This window comes from Xiphias gladius, chromosome 9, assembly GCF_016859285.1.
Source record: "Xiphias gladius isolate SHS-SW01 ecotype Sanya breed wild chromosome 9, ASM1685928v1, whole genome shotgun sequence".
Classification (NCBI taxonomy): domain Eukaryota; kingdom Metazoa; phylum Chordata; class Actinopteri; order Istiophoriformes; family Xiphiidae; genus Xiphias; species Xiphias gladius.
The window spans coordinates 23012591-23032711 of record NC_053408.1 but is presented as its reverse complement, the minus strand read 5'-3'; the positions used below and the strand labels follow the sequence as shown (position 1 = coordinate 23032711).

Below are 20121 nucleotides of genomic sequence, written 5' to 3'. Positions count from 1 at the left end.
TTTGCTCCTTCAGTTTCTCAATTATCTTCCTGCCTCTTGTTTCCTCTGAGCAGCAGGAGAATTTGTCATCCTTAGAGGAGAAGCTTCGCTCCACGCGTTCCTCTTTACAGGAGGTCCAGCTCCACTGCTCCCAGCAGAAGCAGACCATCTCTGAGCTGCAGGGCAAGACCAGCCATCAGAGCGCCGAGATGGACGGACTGCGGCGCAGGATACAGGAGCTCCAGCAGGTCAGGGCCTACCAGATGCCTGCTAGACATGGAACACTCCAGGCTCACACTGTGTGAGCTTTCATTATATTCCATACTTGACTCCTGTGTTCACACCATAGACTCACAGTATAATTGAACTAACAGTGTTGCATTATGAATGACATGCAAATCAGTATAAAATATCTGATCTTTGCATTTAGTCACATCATCAGATAACAGTTGCTTCTAGTTTTTTTTTGATATGGATATGGGCCTGTGAAAACATTGGATTAAATGTGGTTTTTCCACTGAAGTCCCAGTGGTTCAGTGTGCAGAACTATCACCTCACAATAATAAGCCAGCCGAGCCTTGTCTGTAGGGAGTTTGCATTTCTGTGTGGGTTTCCTCTCACAGTTTAAAGACGTTCAGCATAGGTTAGAAGTTTTTAAACTGGAGGGAGAGAAATGAAGCAAAACAACTGCTTGAGGTGAAAGAGACAGGTGCATGGAGATGTTCTAAAAACAATGCCGAGCTAGTTATTGTAGTTTGGCCCACTTATTTGGCTGGCTTATCAACACAGTTAGCAGTTGGAGCTGCAGCAGTGGCTGTGATACACAGCTCATGAAGGTATTTAAGGTACTTTAAAAACACTTAGTGTGTGATTTGCAGTGTTCATCAAAAATCATACTCTCTGTCTGACTCATAACTCAGTCAAATTTGAACACACAAACGTGATGCACGTATTTTTAGATTGAGTGGGACTTACACTTTCCACAGATAGCATGCAGGATGGCATTATCTCCGATGTCCGTTGCAAATTAACATCCATAAATCCAGTTAGAAATCACAGAGAGCCTGAGAATCATGATGTTTTTAAATTTTCTTCAGTATCAAAGTAATCCAGTATAATTGTCTGTAAATCCATGGCTACAGTGGGTGCTGTTCTTTCAGTTTTGCCTATGGAGGGAGCATTAGACTCAGGTCTTGGAAGTGATTTTGCCAATTGTAAATTCCCTCAATCATTAAATACATTAAACCCTGTCCTCTGTATAATCTCATGATGCCGTAGGTTTAAGTTATGGCTGTCAAGTTTCAGCTTTTTCTCAGAGGTTTGGTATAGCGGGTACTGCAGAACCAATAAGATGAAATGAGGCAGGCCTTACCTGAGCTCAACTCGCTTTCCAACGTTGCTCCAGTTGTTCCTTGCAGTGTCCCTCAATGCACTGGGCAGCCGGAGCCAGGCCTGGCGCTCTCTTCTCCTGTCGCCAGCTGTGCACTGAGCGTTTTAGTTTTAGTTCATCTGGGTTAAAAAACAGACACAGACAGAAACTCAACCAACACTTCAGGGATGAGGATTATCACCCGTTGTCCATGGTGGTCTCAGCAAAAAAGTTGCTCTTGGATTTATCTGCAGCATACCACTCTCACGCTTCCATATCTCTACTCTTTGTAAGTGACAAATAACCTGTGACCGATGAACCTTGTGATCCGATGGACCTTGTGGGTCAGGGCTGTCACAAAATCAGAGGGACAAAACACTGCGCAGAAGAAGCCAGATTCATCAAACATTGACTCAGAATCCAAAGATACACTGATTTAAAGTAAAGAGTATATTACCAAGTTTCTACAAAGTTTCATCTGTAGCTTCTGCTTATTGTTACTGGCTCAATTTTCAGTTTGGTAATTGGATGTTTTTTCACTGACTCATAGTTGTCTTCTCTCCTTCGGTTTTTACGTCCTCTGGGTTTTACCTTTGGCTATTTATCAAAGACCCGGATATTTTCTGACACTGTCATTATTCTTTTGTACTTATGATTCAACCTGGGAGAATTTCATGTCACTTAACATTGTCTGTGATTCATCGTGCAGGCAGATGCTGGACCTTCCACTTTGCAACTCTGTGATAGACTACCAACTGTCAACGTTTTACTACATCTCTCACCCATCCTAATAAACCCCAGCTGACATTAATGGCCACTGTACTGTGGCATTGTCCATCTGAAATGCCTCCAGGAGTGATAAATAAAGGGTGTCTGTCTGTTAGCATCAACCTGCTTTGGGTGTTTAACATGTGGTGTGTTGCTGCAGGAGCTGTCAGGTAAGGACCAGGAAAAGGTGGCTGAGGTGAGCCGGGTCAGGGTGGAACTGCAGGAGCAGATCGGACATTTACAGGCAGAGAGGACAGCCCAGGGAGGACTCAAAGAGAAAATCAGTGCTCTGGAGAGAGAGATTAAAGGTATAGTCTTTTTTACCTTTTGCAAATAAAAAAGGTACATTTCAAGAAGTGAACTATCTCCCTCTTGTGTCTTCGTTTGTGTCAAGTGTTCCAGTTCAAATTAATTTGTCTAAAGAAATGTACTGATATCAATAGCATGAGCTGCCCTAATGTAATATATAGACCAACAAGTTTTACATGTGTAACAACTTTGTTGAAACAAAGTAGAATAACCCAGGTCAACCAGTAAAATAAATCATTTGAACACTCAACTGATTTGTTAAGAATGTAATACTTTGTTGTGTAACCAGGTCAGACACTGTATATTTCAAATGCATTGTGTTTGAAATCTGAATTATTTTCTGTAATTATGTTTTTTATACCCTTCTCTCTCTGTGGCTTGCTGTCCTGCAGTACTGAGCAGTAACCACAGAGAGGCGCTCCTTGACAAAGAGAGTGAGATGTCTTCCATGCTGGAGAAGCTGCGACTGAAGGAGGCGGAGATCCAGAGGATGAGGGAGGATGAGGCCAACAGAGCCAGTTACCTGCAGAGTGCAATCCTCACCTATGTTCAGGGCTCCCCTCTTGGACAGTACAGCAGCCCCAAGAAATGACCCAGAGAGCCCGACACCTTAGCTGGAAGTGAGCCCTCACTGGGATCCTGCACAGGTCAGGAGAGTCTGCAGAGTAAAAAAAACCAAAACATTCATGATTCCCTGGACCAAAAAGTTTTTTTATGGGCTGGGCAGTGTGACTATAAGCACAACAAAATGTGCAGATACAGTCACAAAGCTAGACGCCATCTCGCAATGGGATCACATCAGCCACAACGCCCGTCAACATGATTGACGTTGACCTAGTAGTCATGGGTTGAATCGCATGTAGCTATAGTGCTACATTGCCCTCATACTAGCCTCCCTTCTTTAGTCCCAACACAAATACTCAGTTTACAGTAACAGGGACTTTTCTTAACACGTCTTTTAATCTTGTTTTAGAACATTTGTCTAAGGATGGCAGTGTTGGTCAGGGAGTCAATATTGAAAATTTAAAGGAAAATTATGGTTTATTACAGATTGAATCTCATTTTCACTGTTTTGTCCATCATTTTTCTCTATCATGATAAGACGGTAGTCACTAATAACTAATAGTAATTGCTGAGAACTGGGAATAAAGTGACATCACTAAAAAGAAGCCATGAGTTTATGCAGAGGATCTAAACCACTTTATTTCGAGGCATAAGTATGAGTGAGCACATCTGAAATATCATTAATAATCACAAATTGTCAAAGTTGAAGCAGGAAGTGAGTGTGTGAAAATGTGATGCATATTTACAACAGACAGTTTGGTGAATAAGTTTCATTTTCATCTTGGTTTTTTCTTCCATATAAGTTTGGTTAACCTGGTTCCAGACCTCTGTATCACCACCCCAGACACAGATTTGTTCATAGGTCTGCTGTTGTGCCCAATGATGACTGTTTCCACTGTTTGGAGAAACAGTCGACTACTCAGAGCTTTGTAGGCAGGATTAAGAATGGGACTGTCAAAACTATATGAAATTTACTCAAGTTTGCAATTTTCTTCGCTGGTCTGTCAGTCTGGCCATCCCTCCATCCACTCCTACACTTCGTTCCTTAGCTTAGCTTACCTAGAGTCTACAGCCATGCTAGAGGTACTGAGAGGCTGTGCTTTAAGCTAAACACAATGACAATTCTTACATACTGATATTAGGCAGATATGTTTTTATGTATAATGTCACCATCCTAGTTTTGCATGTTAGCATGCTAAAATTTGTGAGCAATAAACAAACTACAGCTGAGGATGAGGGATATGTCTTTAGTTTTGCAGGTATCTGGTCATAAACCAAAGTATTCAATAAATTGGAATTTTGACCTGGTGATTGCACTAGATGAGAAGTCAGAGCATCAGCAAAGTATTTACAAATTATGTTGCGAAGGATATGAATGTGTGTAGCAAATTTGATGCTAATCCATCCAACAGTTGTCGAGACATTTCCCTCAAAAACCATAAATGGTCAAATTCATGGCACTAGAGGAAGAGTCAGGGAACTATCACAGTCATTAGGGTACACCATTAAAGAACCATTACTATCTGTACCAAATTTCATGGCTATCCTTGAATATAGAATACTTGTTGAGATATTTCAGTTAAGATCAAAATGGTGGACCAAACAAAAGACTGACATTGCCATCCTAAGAGCCATGCCAGTAACATGGGCAAAACGTACTGGCTTGAGATCCATGGCATCAGCTGTGGATATTCATGGTCCCCTTTACATTTTTACATCTTGCGAAAAATGTAGCAATTCAGCACATTTATGCTTTTGAGTCTATGAGCCTTTCATCTATCACCACTCTCAGGGCAAAGTGTACATTTTACCCCGACTACTAGTGAAGTTATATTATAACCAATGACTGTTTGACCAAGAAGCAGAACACAAACTCTGGCTGAACAAGTTGAACAGGATTTATTGTTAGGTAATGAAGGCTGAGTAGGCTGAGGTGAGGACTGAGGGATGAATGAGAGGCGGGCGAGTGGGCGATGAGTGGCGGAGCGGAAGAGCCGATGGTAGCTGAAGCAAGGCTGGGAGATGTTGAGTAGCAGGCAGGTAGGCAGGATGAGGTTTAGTCCTAGAGTGCAGGAGATACAGTATAACGTTAGTCAAAAAGGCAAAATATGAGGAAGCAAAAAACTTGAGCAAAAAACACACAATGGGGCCTTAGCATTTTTACCACACAGGTAGACTGAATGACCTGGCAACGAGTGACTGGAAAACATGGGTTTAAATACTGCACACTGATGAAATGATGAGGAGCAGGTGAGCTGGCTGACGCGATCAGGAGGAGGCCTAGAGTGAAGGGGGTGAGGTGCAGGGTGGATCACCACACCCAGAGACCCACAGCTACGCACAGACGAACAGAGAGAGACACAAACACTGGAAACACAAGGAAAGAGGGGGGAAAACCTGGAGCCTTGGCCAAGACCATGACAGCTCTATAAAAAGTTGAATAAACAGTACATTGTTTATTCAGTCCAACGCATTCAGATCATGGGCTGTAATGAACACTTCAGCCTCTAGGGTTTGCTGTCAGTGCGTTAGACTTTTACCTTTTTTAAAATAATTATTATATTAAAAAAAAATGATAACAGACTCTGAGCTGACAAGCGTGCACCTGCCCATATTCATATGATCTCTGAAAATCGAACTGTATCAACCGATGATCCCAGCACAAGAGCTATCGAGGAATATACATTCATAGCATTAAACATGAAAGTTGACGGAGCATCCTAACATAGAAAAGTTAGACTACCGTTTTTAGATTATATGCCATGTTGGTTGTTGAGCTGTGATATGTAAACTGCTGTTTGCAAAGTTTACGCTCGACTTTTTGGTCATCTGTTATAAAAAATATATATCAGCCACACCGATAACTTCTTTGACATGGTGTTAATTAGTTTGGAGCCGACTCCGAGTAAATGTTTAGTAAAGGTTAAATAAGTTAGACCTAGTAGTCTCCATTAGGCTGGGTAAGTTCAGCTTTGTAAAAATCAGAGTGTTTTCAAAACATAGTCTTACCTCCCGCTGCTAAAAATATTGGATTAATCCTGGAAGGCTATTGATGTAGTGCTTTCCTTCGTATGATAGTGACACCAGCGACTGTCCGACCAATGAGAGTGTGGTCGGACGAGAGCACATCGACCAACCCATTGACCGGGAGACTGGGACACTACAGTCCTACAAGTTTCAAAACATGTTTTATCTCTTCTTGAGTTCAAGTGTTTGTTTTTAGTTATGCAGTAATGGAGCAATAATCCAAATTCTTTTTCCAGATGTCTATTATTTCTCCTCTTTTCAGAGATAAATTAAGGGGTAAAAACATTCTCAGGGGACTTAACTGTGCCTCGAAGTAACTGCAAGTGATCATTTATGTTCATGTTATGTATTCACTGTCCAGCTCCATTCTGTTGAGCCCATTCTTCTTTTTTTTCGTCTCAATGAATTAAAGGCGGTGTGGCTTTGTTAGAGAGTTTACATCCAAAATGAGATTTGGTTCAAATATGCCGTAATATTTTACCCATCAGAACAGATGGCTGCCCCCCTGCAGGTCATATGCAGAGAGCAGGAATAATGATTCCCAAAACGTTATCTGCTGTTTTTACAATTTTTTTTTTAATAATACAAATTGCAGTTTTATATCTTGGTATTTTTTCAGATATGTGATGGATATTTTATTTGTGTGTTTAAGTGTGTGTTTTTTTTTTAACATTTTGCTTTGTTTTTGATTACATGTATTTTTATATCAGTAAAATCTGGTCATTTCCTAAAAATTTCATTCTCGTGATTTTTCTTAATGTTTGAATGTTTTAGTGGTTGAGCTGAATTGTTTTATTATTCTTTATAACAGGTAACGTCACAGTATTCAGAGTGTAGTGTGTTGGTGGGGTGGGGATGTATCACTAGGTCTTGAAATTACAGCCAAAGATCCCTAACTTTCAAAATAGTTCACACATATTTCAATCCTACCAAACCTTTGTCTGTTATTCTGTATTTCCTGCACTGGTCAGGCCATGATTTGGGCTCATCAAGACCACATAATACTCTAAGTACAGTATTTTTAAATTGAAGCTAGTGGTAGCTAATATTTTGAATATAGATGTTCAGTATTTAATTTTCATTTAGGTTATGATCAAAAGAAGTCAAATGGAGAATCTCAATCATAATCCTCTCAGACATGTTCCTTGTGGGATCTAACATTAATCAAGTGTACTGGTCTAATTTAGTGCAAGTGCACCCTTCTAAAATGAGAACATTTGGCACAAAAATGCTGCTTAGAAAGCCAACGATTACAACGACACCACACAGTTTCCAGGGGATGCAAACATTTTCCTTTCAAAGATAAGCAGTTGAGTCCCCTCAAATATGCTCAGCGAGACCTTGTTGAAAATAAAGGAAACAGGTGTCCATTCTTTCTAAATACACTGCATATGAGTCAAATAGTCATTCAATACCCGTTGTCCTTCCAGAGCATTCATGACTCAAAATCTAAAAAATGAGGCCTATCTTTTTCAACGGGTCACTTCATAGACATTTGTCTCTTTGGCAAGGCAAGATTATTTGTGTAGCACCTTTCGAACACAGACGAACTTGGCATAGGCACGTGTTGGGACAAATTTGCTTACACAACGAGGGGGAAAACAAAATCAATTTAAGTAAAATTAAATAAAAATGAAGAATTCTGTCAGCTGACGGTTTCAAGGTTTAAGAGGCCTCCTGGCTCTTCAGTCCTCAAGGGTAGACTCTCAAACGTAAAAATACACATAGCTAGTCAAACTTATGAGATATTAGGTCAAAAATTTGACTTTGTACATCAAAATGATGAGATACTGACACCGAACTATGTTTTCCTACTTTACTTACTGCCTCTTACCATGAGTATTTTTATTGTTCTAATTCAAACCATTGTATGTATTTTTTTCCTTTTCCTGGCAGGAATGGTATCTGGTGGTCATGTATTTTGGCCGTGTAGGCCTTCAAGTTATTTGTGGTGATGTGCTCTGTGAAGGGGTTTCAGCGAAGACGGAAGTAGACCAAGGGAGTCCTCTCCGCCTCTGCTGGGACTTCTTCCAGTCCGCTGTCTGCCCCTTTAAACGCACTCGGCACTTTCCGGGGTCGCTCGGGGCTGCTCGTCATCCTCGCCTTTCACTGCAACTCCATCGCCGAGCGGACTAGCCCGCTGCTCTCATCCGAGACCTCAGCGCAGACTGTCGGATCTCCTAAACCACCATCGCCGGCTCCCTGAAAAGCCTCCAGCTCGCGTACAAATGCAAGCTATCAAATGTGTGGTGGTCGGCGACGGGTAAGAGCAAGCTTGAAAGCGCAGAACATCAGCACATTTTCTCTCGTGTGATTCAGTGATGCGTCCACGGATGGATGGATGATGGGAGGATGCTATGTAGGAAAAGGAGCTGGGGCTCACCGATCCGTCGGTCGCCCCGGTTTTCCTGCGCTCCACTCCCTGATGCTCGACAGCTCTCCTCGGTTACGTGCTTTCGCGGTTGCCCTCGGTTTTTTTTGCGCCTTGTGCCCTCCGGTTGATTGTAATGGTGGGAGCGGAGCGCCTCGGGATGCTATGCGGGAACACCTACACGCCTCGCAGGCCACTGGAGGCAGGCTGAAGTGCTGATGCACGCTAAGGAATTTGTGGCCCTGTCAGTGGCAACCAGGCCCCGCTGCCCTAATTCTGCTCACAGTGTGCCTTTTCTTGCTGCATGCAGAGCCCATTCAGCTACATGTTGGCCTACTGACATTTGTAGTAGGATTTTCTTCATTGCTCTTTTTAAAATCTTAACATCAACGCCAGCTCTCAGAGAAATGAAGAATAGGCCTTCGATTGAAGTAGCATTTCTGTGATTAAAGTCATGTAAGGTAGAAATTAAAACAATTTTAACTTTATGTCACATTGTAGAATGCTGCTTTTTTCAGAATTTTGACTTTTCCTCAGATCTCTCCGAGAACTCTGAGAAGAGTTCATGACCTTAGTCCTGAGCTATAATAGATTAAACTGTATATCACATATTGGCAGAAAAAGATTGTTAGGAATTCTCAAAGATCATAAATCTTTTAGAGAGCATTCTTCTGATTTTACACAACAAGCTCCGTTAACTGCTTGGGAGCACTACTCAGCTGGCTCTGGAGGGGGCTTTCTAAAGTCGGGAAAAAAAATAACCCTGGTGGTGTCACCAGGGTTGTCTCAGCTTGAGCTTGGAAACTACAGATTTATAGAAGAAAGCTGGTGGAGTTTGAAAGATGTGTGTGTTTACCAGACAGGGGGGGTCTGGAGGTGTGGTCAGACTAAATGCATGGAGAATTTTTGCTTTGAGTGATGTGTTTTTAGAGTCAGTTCTTGTTCTCCTCAAACTGTCATTGTTCACACTGTACTGACGGCATGTAGCTGGCCAGCTTTTGTGTGTGTGTGTGTGTGTGTGTGGAGTGTCCTGTTCTCTGTTTAGTGGAGGTGTTTTCGGAATGAACAGAGCCATGGTTAATGTTAGTAACACCTGGGCTATTCTTTCTGTGACAAGTTAAAATGCCTTCTTTGACAAAGGCCTACCAGCTGCACAGACGTTAGCTCATGAATGTAGTATAAGAATTGGATACTGGACACAAAGATGGTGCCCATTCACTTGAATGAAAATTGCTCGCTGAGTGCATGCGCCAAAAACGTTTTCTAGCTTCCAGCTTTGCTTCCGCGTCATGCGGCCCACTGCATATGCTCATTAGTGTGTCTTCCGCTGGCTCCGCCTTTGCGTTCCAGCTTAGTCAATAGACTTTAAATTGTGATGATGTCACGCACATAAAAAACACTTTTCTAGGTTGTGGGAAAGTTTTTCCAAATGTAAAACCTAAGTTGATTAAAAATTATAATACAAAGAGTAATAATTGACCTTGGTTACAGTTGGAGGTGACCTGTCTTCTCTTTTTTTTTTTTTTTTTTTTTTTTAAATGGTGGTCTATGGGGCAAATGCTTTTTGGCCAACAGGGATTTTTTTGTTGCAGTACCACAAGTGGCCACTGGGACAAATTGGGAGCAAGGCTGAGTGGTTTGCGCCATATCCAGCTCTCTCAGTACATCCATGCAATAGTTGCGGCTGGCTAGCAAATATGCGCAAACCGTGTATGTGGACACCATCCAGCTCAGACTTCGATTAATCTCAGAAACTCCAGTTCTTTCACTTGTTTTCTTTCAGTGTCCGCCCAGTCATTTTACTACTGTCTGCATACATTCTTACGTTGGATTCATAAAGTCCCTGAATATGTGTGTATTTTTCACTCAAGTTGAAACACTTTCTTTATATTGATATACTGTATACTGTATATATCAATATATTTTTGCGATAAAGTTGCAGTTGGGAGGAGTAATTTCGGGGGTCCAGGCTTCTGGAAGTGAAAGTCATGCTCATTTCATACACAGTGTTAGGTGTCAGGTGACTGTTGGAGCGCTTAAAGTCTTGGATTTCTAACTGTGTTAGAGAATAACCGATTCTTAAATAAAAAGTCAAAGATACAAGCCTGAGGACATAAAAACATAAGTGGAGAAGGTAGCCGCAATGCTCAAGGTGCGTTTTCACTAAGAAACATCAAATTAGAGGGTGTAACATTCTTTTTTGTGTGCAGCTAATAACAAGCAGATTGCACTTTTGTAGATAACTGATAATAATCTTAAATTAATTCAGTTTTGGATTCTGGATCAGTTTTGGATGAATTCAGCAACTATGATGCAGTGTTTCGGTCCCACCTGCACCAACAAAGAGTTTGAAATATTGTACCAGCTCTGATTTGTACCCGTTTTGCTCCTTCTCCATAGCAATGGCAAATGAGGCTCATGGGTATTGTAGTATGTAGATCCAAGCTTCATGACATACTTACAGACGAAACGTGATTTCTAAAAAGATGACACTGAAATAATTCAAACTAATAGCCATACCATAAACCTCTAGTGTTGTTATATTGACGAGTCCCCTGAACCAGTGGCTCCTCCCCCTTCACAACTCTATTACACTGCCTACACAATAAAATTTGTGTTCAGTCTGAACACACTTTAAAGAAAAGACAATATCAAGTTGCATTGTGGGAAGTGTAGGATAAAGTGATTTTGGAGCTTGACCCAACATAGGGAATGAAAGTCATGATATCGCAGCCTCTGCTGTCTTGATTGTGTTCATTCTTCTTATAATCTGTGTCTCACTGATCGCCCAATTTTATGGAGGTGTGTGAATGTTGAATCACTAGAATACCCCTTTAATGAGAGGAAGACCTAAACACAATGGTCTCCTTCCTTATATAAAATGAAAAGATGAATTGAAGCTCTCAGTATCAGTAATTTGAACTCCTTTCCTCTCGTTATTTACTCATCCTCTATTTCATAGGGGGCTACTGTGTCCCTCAGGCAATATCAATGTAGGCCAGTGTCTGTGTGGCGCTCCAGGAAAGCCTGCCTTTATACGCACACATACAGTCATGCATACACTCTTCCATACAATCTATACAGATCGAGTTTTTCTACATATGAGTGTGGAGTGTGGAGCTGTATTCAGAATGTGTACTAATGTGTTCTCTCTTGTCCCTCTTGCTCAGGGCTGTGGGTAAGACCTGTCTGCTGATTAGCTACACCACCAATGCCTTCCCTGGTGAATACATCCCCACTGTGTGAGTAAACCACACACTGCACATGTTCTCACAATTATTTGATGTAAGCAGTGGTTTTATTTCATAGGACCATATGATAATTTAGGGGCTAAGAGTTCTGACAATATGCCATATACCATGAGAAAATATAAATATGTCAGCCATGAGTGAGATTTTGCCATACTGGTATACTGCATTAGCACACAATTTGATATCTCTGGATGTATTAGACCATAGTTGGTAATACTGATAATGAATGAACATAACTGATTTATGGTACAATTGTTTTTTAAATACGAATTTTGCATCAACGCTTTGGCTTGTCAGGCATTTGACTTGCTGGGTTGTACAAAAACAAACCATCCTGTCTGGATACTTTATCTATAAACATTGAGTTATGAAGTCCATTCTTGACTGTAGCAAAAGTAGTTTGACCAAACAAAAGAAAAAAAAAGGGCTAGGTGTTGACTTGCTAGCTTTTTCCTAAATTTCAACCACATTTTATGGTCTTCATTAAGTTGTGATGTAAATTGCTCAGTTGTTGACTGAAGTATGAACCTGCAATCACGTCGGAACATGCATAATGTATATGACCTGAGCAGCTTTTACCACATGACTGAAGCTCCATACACAGGTCACATGATGACAAGTGAGTCCATTCCAAGGGAGTGAGATGTGATTGAAAACTCTGGAAAAGCTAGTGAGTGGATCTTGATCTAGAAAGTTTTTGGCAACTATGTATAAACAGAAAATGTACTATATCGCAACGTGTTTGTTGATATTTCCATGGATGGCCACACAATTAGCCCCAACGATTACACAGGTTTTCGGGTTTTTTCAAGGTGGGTGTAACACGAGTGTCAGATTCAGGAATATAGGAATTGTTTAACCTGTTGGTCACTTATTTGCTATCTTACCAAGAGTTAGATGAGAAGATTGATACCGCTGTCTTATCTGTACAGTAAATATCAAGCCAACCCCAGAGGCAGGTTAGTTTAGCTTAGCATACGCTAAGCTAAGACTGAAAGCCATGGTAAACAGCTAGCCCGACTTTGTCCCCAGTGCCTCTAAAGCTCATCAATTAATAATGTTACATCAAGTTTGTTAACTGTACACAAACCTTGACAACGAAAAATTGTGGTTTTACTGTGGTTTATGTTTTGGACAATTTCTTGGCTGGGATCAGTTAATGGAAAAATGTAATGGTGTCTGGCACATAACCCCATGTAAAAACACAACGCATGGTTTTTACACTTAGAGGTGTTGGTAGGTGTATTTGCAACCTTTGGACAGAGTCAGGCTTGCTGTTTCTTCCCGTTTCCAGTCTTTATGCTAAGCAAGGCTGTCCATCTGCTAACTGTTTACTCATATATACAGAACAGGTATGAGACTGATATCAATCTTCTCAAGTATTTCCCAAAATGTTGAACTAATGCTTTAAATATTTTAAACCATATGGTGGCAATCTATGACAATTTACATCATCAAGAAGTCAAAAGGTACTGAGTTCATCATAGGCGTATAACAAGACTAGGTCAAAACCTAGTATAGGGCTGGACCGCCTATGATCAATATGTGAAATTGAGGACGTAGTTGAAAACTGTTGTTGAACCGCTGTTAACAGCTGCTTTCAATGGAAAGCAGCTCAAACCTGCTTGACAAGTTGCTAAATGCCGCTAGATGTAATACGCGAATTTGCATATTCATTATGTCAACGCTTCGTATTTGTATTCTGCCTAGTGTCAGCTGGTTTCAGCCCTTTATTTGTCTGCTTCTCTCCTACTCTCTGTGCTCACATATACAGTAATTTAATCCAGCTGAGTTCCCAACAAAGCTGTTCTCATTTACATGTTTTTCTATTTCTGTTGTCAGACAATGGAACAAGTATGAAATAGTGACTGAAACGCAGCCCATTGAGATGACATGTTAACCAGCAGTCACTGCCACTTCAAGCCTCTGGTCTGCTCTGCTAAAATCCTGATTTTATAACCACGACGTTGTCTGACAGAATCACCAGACACATGGCTGTACTGTGATTTCAGCCACATTGACCTGTAAAATGATCAGTGAGAGAGAAAGTTAGAAGCTCAATCACATCTATGTCAGCTGCTGTGTTTATAGGGCTGGATCCACTGTTGCAGTCCAGCCAAGAAGGGCAATCCTAAACTAGACATGAGTAAACAGCACAGCATGCTAAGGCTGTGTTTGAAGACAGGCTTGTAGTCATTTATGTCAGTGTGGTTTAGAATGAGGTTTTCTTACTCCTCGAGCCGAATCCAGAAGTCCTGTTTACACTAGGCATTCAATTCCCTGAGCAAATATGTTTGGAAATGTCACAAAATCAACTATGTGTATGCCTTTTACTCAGTGTAGTATCCTTCCTGCAGCTTTGACAACTACTCTGCTAATGTGATGGTGGATGGGAAACCAGTGAATCTGGGCCTTTGGGATACAGCAGGACAGGAGGACTACGATAGGCTCAGACCACTGTCTTACCCACAGACGGTATTCAACCCCCCCCCCCAACCCCACACACACACAGGTACAAGCGATAGGTACACAGCGTTTCAAGAGTGAAGCACAGGAAGGAGCTGGCTACACCAGCTGTTTGAAAGTTCAAACTTAACCGACATAAAACTTCATTTTTTGCTAAGGGAAGATTTACACGTCACTACTTTACTATGTGTTGAACCAAACAAAATAGTTCTTACTTAGAAATGAATTGTTACTAACTGTTTACTCCAAGTAACTGCCAAGTATGACCTGCTTAGATTGAAGAGTAAAAGACATGAAATGGATTATGGTGGACATATATCCGACTATGTAAAGAGTGTCAACAGTAACCCTAATTAAGATAATCTAGGTTTTCCTACAATGGTGAAGAAACGGGAAAGGTTTACTGTATCTAAATACTAAATGACATGTCACAAAAATAACACATTTGACCTTAAATTACAAAGTATTATTGCTACCACGTTAGACTTAATGACCATATAAGGTCTTTTATATTTCAAACATTTCCGTTCTAAATGACATGAATTCTACTAATTATGAAACCCGTATTTCTCCATGTACATAATTGAAATGTACTCGTACCTACATTAAAGTTTTTTAGATATTACAAAGTAAGTGATATGTTGTTATACTAACAAGAAACATTTCTTGTCAAACAGAATCATTTGGCATGTAATTACAACAAGAAACAAATATGACATTATAACATGAACATAACTTGTTGTAATATGAGATCCTTATAATTTGTTTAATGAAAACAACTAATGCATAAGTCACTCTTAGCTGACCAAAAATTTCTTTGAGAACAGCACTTAAATAAACAAAAAAATATGAATGTCTCTAAGAAGCAAAACTTTTAACTGTCGATACAAAATTAAGGATTATTTTTATGGCTTCATACACACATACACACACTCAAACAAGTCACACACAGATCTTGATCTCAACTAGCCATCTCTCTGGTTCTCTCCCAGGATGTGTTCTTGATATGCTTCTCCCTGGTCAGTCCGGCCTCCTTTGAGAACGTCCGAGCTAAGGTCAGTACGCTGACTGATCCCCCCCCCCCCACGCCGAGTCTGACCACAAGGAGGCACATCTATGGCTCCACCTGGCTTATCATACTGCCGCCCGAACTGTCCAGACCTTGGCTTAGAACAGTCTGGATTTGAACTCATTCCCTCAGGGGGTGTGGTACAGAGACGTGTTGTAAGACGAGGTCTGAACGAGTCCAAACACTCTGCAGAGGGAGTGTTACGGCCAGCTGTGGTTTGGTCTGCTGAGCATCATGAGACGCTCTCATATGAAATCACACTTTGCTCATGGTCAGACCTCCCTCTCTAGAGTTTGTATGCTTCTGGTCTGTTGCGATTCTCTCATCATGTGATGTGATGTGATTGGAGGTTGCTTTGCCTGAGGAGCTTTTGTGTTCATACAACTATGCTTCCTTTCAGACTGATCTATTAAAAACAATGTTTCTATTTCCACAACTCACAGAGTCTGTTGAATGTCATTGTGGAAAGGTGCTCATCGCTTCCCCTCTGTATTCAGCTAACTGTTCTCCTTCTCCTCTCTCGTTGATGTTGTCCTTTGTACATGCATATGTATGCTTGTGTGTTTGTGTGTGTGGTGCCTCAGTGGTACCCTGAGGTGAGACACCATTGCCCCAACACACCTATTATCCTGGTGGGCACTAAACTGGATTTGCGAGATGACAAGGACACCATTGAGAGGCTGCGAGACAAGAAGCTCTCGCCCATCACCTACCCGCAGGGCCTGGCCATGGCAAGAGAGATTGGTAAGGCTGCACAAGGAATGTGAACAACGGGATTTTGCATGAAGATTCAGTCATTTACTACCATTAGGTTTGCTTCAAATGGTGAGTTTTGTAGTAATGTGTGAGGTCATATATAGGGAGGAAGTTATCATTGCACATCAGTTCAAACAGTGAATCGGGAACCTTCATTCACATTTCAGCCAAGTTTAATCAAGGGAGCACACTCAGTAAACAGCAATGGAGGCAAAGGCGAGGATTTTTACATCATATTACATTCTCACGAGAGTTATCTCTTGTTGAAGCATGAATGAATGATGAGCTTAAGAGACTTCAAATCAACAACAACAACAAACTCATGGACATGTTAATCAGTGAGCCACAGAGGTGTTGGTTGATTATAAACTATAGACTGTTTCTCTCTGCTTCCAGTCTTTATGCTAAGCTAAAGCTAACCACATACTGACTCTAGCTCTGTCCTTAACACACAGACATGAGACTGACTGACATCAGTCTTCTCATTTCGCTTTCAGAACGAAAGCAAAAATTCGGAATTATTCCTTTCAGCTAAAGAAAAAAAGGGAGCTGTGCTAAAAACAAAACAGAAATTAAAATCACTAACTTAAACCATATATGATAGTCTCTTTCTTCAAACACTCATATATATTTTACATTTGCCTTGCGTTACTGTTGACCAGTATCCTAAGCATAACAGAGCATAGTGCTAACCTTCTAGACAGCCATCAGCATATGGGGTGAAAAGCCTGCTGAAACTAAATCCCAGTGAGGCACTGATCAGTCTCCAAACAATTCTGTGTCTTTTGCGTATCTTTGTGGTTTCAATACAAAGAATCATACTGAGGGTGCACATTTTCAGATGGGGGGGGGGGTCGGCTGCTGTTAAAGGATCCACCAAGCACTTCATTTGAAGTATCCTGAGGCCCTAAGCTTGATGACATATCTTGAATCTTTCCTGAGCCATTGCTATACCTAACCACTAGAAGCAGTGTCACTGAGAACTATGTTTCCCACCATGCCCTCTTCCTGGTCCTCAGGGGCTGTGAAGTACCTGGAGTGCTCTGCACTGACCCAGCGAGGCCTGAAGACGGTATTTGACGAGGCCATCCGAGCCGTGCTCTGCCCTCCGCCAGTGAAGAAGAGGGGGAAAAGGTGCACCATGTTCTGAGGAGGAAACACTACTATAACACTACACTACATCACCATGAACAACAACCACTACTTCTCTGAGAGGATGAGAGAGAAAACTAGCGAGAGTGAGTGTGCACTGCTGAGATTGCTTTCTTTATATCGATGTTTTTTCAAAGCAATATTGGTAACAAGACCAATATTTAATCTGATTTTTTTTACCATTACTGAATAGTTCATAGGTTCTGAAAGACATTGACTGTCCACCTACTTTGTACTCATAGAACCACATCAAGTTGCCATGAGGGCTGACAAAGGTTTCTATTACTCGTCTTCATACTGTAACATCTCTTCTTTCTCAGCCACGCTTGCTTGAATTATGCAGTGTTGACTAGATAGAAAGTGAACTACGAATATGCCTTCAGGTCGGAAGTTACCCTTAGCTTCTGATCTAAGATCAGCATTCAGAAACAAAATACTGCTGCCCGCATTGATGAAATTTCACATATTGAGCATGACTCTAAAATAGTGTGGTTCCGCTCCAAGAAATGAGAATGATAAGTTGAAGGGCAATTCCCAGTTTGTGACTATACAGCCTCAAGTTGTTTTTGTAGATTCAGCCATCATTAACTATTGTCTATGATAGCATTGTGCTCGCCAGATCAATTGTTGAGATCTCCTCGAAGCAAACGTCCAGGTTAGCCTAACTCATTTGGAAGAGAAAATGAAGGCAAACAACAAGGATGGAGGAGCCCGGTGTCAAAATCTAGTGTTAAGACCTTTAATATAAAACCAAACCACTGTAAGACAGGAAACAAGGGGGCCTCAATAGGGTGCCCACACCTCACGTTTGCCCCTGGGCCCACTAGTAGGTCAACCCAGCCCTGATGCTATTAACATAAGGCCCCCCCATAAGGGCTTTAAGGTGGCTTTATGACCTTATCTTGAGGCACTGTCTTGAAGAGGGTCCCTTTGTCAACATCTAGTGTCAAGACCTTCATTGTTTCAGTTTTGTGCTAATATGTTCCGTATTCCCTGATAAATGTCTTGAATCAAATTACCACACAGAAAATCTTGGACCAGGTAGTATTGTAGGTTAGAAAAGCTGTAACACTGGACAAAGTCAAAGGAGTGGTGCTCAACAGCTCATTTTTCCCTTAACCTACTAGGTTATCTTAACCTAGTAGGTTAAGCTGGGCATAGCCAACTCTAACAGTTGTGTGACTGCTTGTGTTTCTTGCCCTTTTGGACATTTCAGCAAATACTTGTGATGACTACAGAGTTGTTGGTACTTGTTGGAATGATGGAAAAAACTAAAACAATCCTCTGAAAGGTTTATATGGAAGAGACCTAGCACAATATTGAAATAGCAACCAAAAGTAAGAGCAGAAACTTTTAACTACAGTGAGTCTAAACATTTAATTTTAATTTAATGTTTAATCTAAAAATCACACATTTCTTTATTTTTGGCTTTTCTATTTTAGCCTTGCACACATTCCTGAAGGCTCATTCTGGACCCTTTGAATACTGCTTTGACAAAAGAATTCTTATCACAATCTCTACTAACTTGGTTTTACTGGAGATGTCAGCCACAGCTTGTTGCTTTCATCACCGTAAGAGTTCACTCAGTCGAGGACTAAGAGATGTTGCTGAAAAATGCTATTTACCAGGTCAAGAATTAATATTCAAGCTTGAATGGTAATAATAGTTTGACAAAACAATCTTAACTTAAGGTCCACTTATTATCTTTTTCAGAAGATTTTAACCACATCTCATGGTCTTCATCAACGAAGACTTTGAGATCAAAACTTCTCTGGGTCAGTCACTGAGTCATCTTAGCTAATGAAGCCCACGGGATGTGGTTAAAGGCTCTGGAGAGCAAGCAAGAAAGTGGACTTTTTTGTTTAATTACCTGCTTTTTGAAATTGAAACATTTTCCTGGTGGAAATGGTGCGTCCAGTCTGTGCTATCCTTTTTTCAACACTTGTGTTGTTACTTTCGACAAAAAAATCTGATCTTGGTCAAGGGTCTTTGGGTAACTTTATCTAACTATGAACACGTGACAGATGAGCATGCCAAACATGGGGGCTGTAAAACCTTGCTGCCTGAGTTCTGCCTCTGGGGGTGGAGGAGCTTGCATGGGTCTTAAAATATTCTGTCTTAATTTATCCCATTGTTTTGATCTTGTTTCTGTTCCTGTGTGTGTGTGTGTTTGTGTGTGTGTGTGTGTGTGTGTGTGTGTGTGTGTGTGTGTGTGTGTGTGTGTGTGTGTGTGTGTTTGAGTGAGTGTTTGTCATAGGCGTGTATATGAACGTTGCTGCTTGTCTGTTTGAACAAGCAGGTGTCGGTATCAGTGAGACAGTGTTGTTTGACAGTTTGGGATAGTGCATAAAAGACAGTATCGTTTTAAGCCAAGTTTTTAGTGTCCAGTTTTTGGTACTATTTCATATTGTATTGTAGGAATACACAAGACTTTTCAACACTCTGTGGACATAAAGAAAGAAAAAATGGGTATCAATGACATCTAGTGATGTACAGAATAATCCTTAGAAAAGGAATGCATTATGAATATCTATTTACACGTACCTGAATATTTAGCTCTTAAAATTCAAACTAAAGGGATTATAGTTGCTCATGTTGAAGTTAGAAGTGTTGCTAACAGTGTACAATAAAGGGGCCAATCTTTGTGGAGTTTGTCATCGTGGCAAACAGTGCAGATTGCACCTTTATGACATGAATTTCTGTATGGTTGCAGGCCTGCAGTGTGTCTGTCTCCCTCATGGGGTGAGAAACAGCACTGCAGTCTACTCTGTCTTGCTCTCTTTGGTTGGCATAGCAAACTGTGGTTGAATCATGTCATGTGGTCCTGGCTAGCTAAAGTGTTGAAATGTAGCTGAGAAATGCAGCAAAAAATTCTAATCTACTATTGCATGGAAGTTCTATGGTTATTTGACCCACTGTAATTCTTAGGAGAGGTTGTGTGTTGAAATGCATTGGCCATGTACGTATGTAATGTAAGATGACTTGTATACTTGTTTTAACTGTTTGTCTTATTTTTTATTACTTCACGTTTGTGTGGTGA

At 40.9% G+C, this 20121-nt stretch overlaps 2 protein-coding genes across 7 annotated transcripts in view; both read left to right on the top strand.

Annotated features, from left to right (window-relative positions):
- lrrc45 (leucine rich repeat containing 45) overlaps positions 1-7975 on the top strand; it is a 34142-nt gene extending 26167 nt beyond the window's left edge. For 3 of the 4 annotated variants that reach the window (XM_040136036.1, XM_040136037.1, XM_040136038.1), the window contains exons 16-18: positions 54-227; positions 2277-2424; positions 2818-6657. In XM_040136036.1, coding sequence (XP_039991970.1) covers positions 54-227; positions 2277-2424; positions 2818-3017 — 522 coding nt within the window. In that variant the 3' untranslated portion in view covers positions 3018-6657. Of the gene's footprint in view, positions 1-53; positions 228-2276; positions 2425-2817; positions 6658-7912 lie in introns of those variants that run through there. The other variant, XR_005708152.1, reaches the window with a different exon arrangement.
- Positions 7976-8101: 126 nt separating this feature from the next.
- On the top strand, positions 8102-20121 carry rac3b (Rac family small GTPase 3b). Of its 3 annotated transcripts, XR_005708153.1 has the most exons (7): positions 8149-8279; positions 11558-11629; positions 13996-14113; positions 15097-15159; positions 15758-15917; positions 16949-17167; positions 18524-20121. XR_005708153.1 is itself a non-coding variant. In XM_040136040.1 (6 exons), the coding sequence occupies exons 1-6, from the start codon at positions 8245-8247 to the stop codon at positions 17077-17079; spliced, it is 579 nt and encodes a 192-aa protein (XP_039991974.1). In that variant the 5' UTR covers positions 8102-8244; the 3' UTR covers positions 17080-20121. The 3 variants fall into 3 exon arrangements, 2 of the variants coding, with proteins under 2 accessions (XP_039991974.1, XP_039991977.1); XM_040136040.1 differs by having other exon boundaries at positions 8102-8279; positions 16949-20121; XM_040136043.1 differs by having other exon boundaries at positions 15758-15936; positions 16949-20121.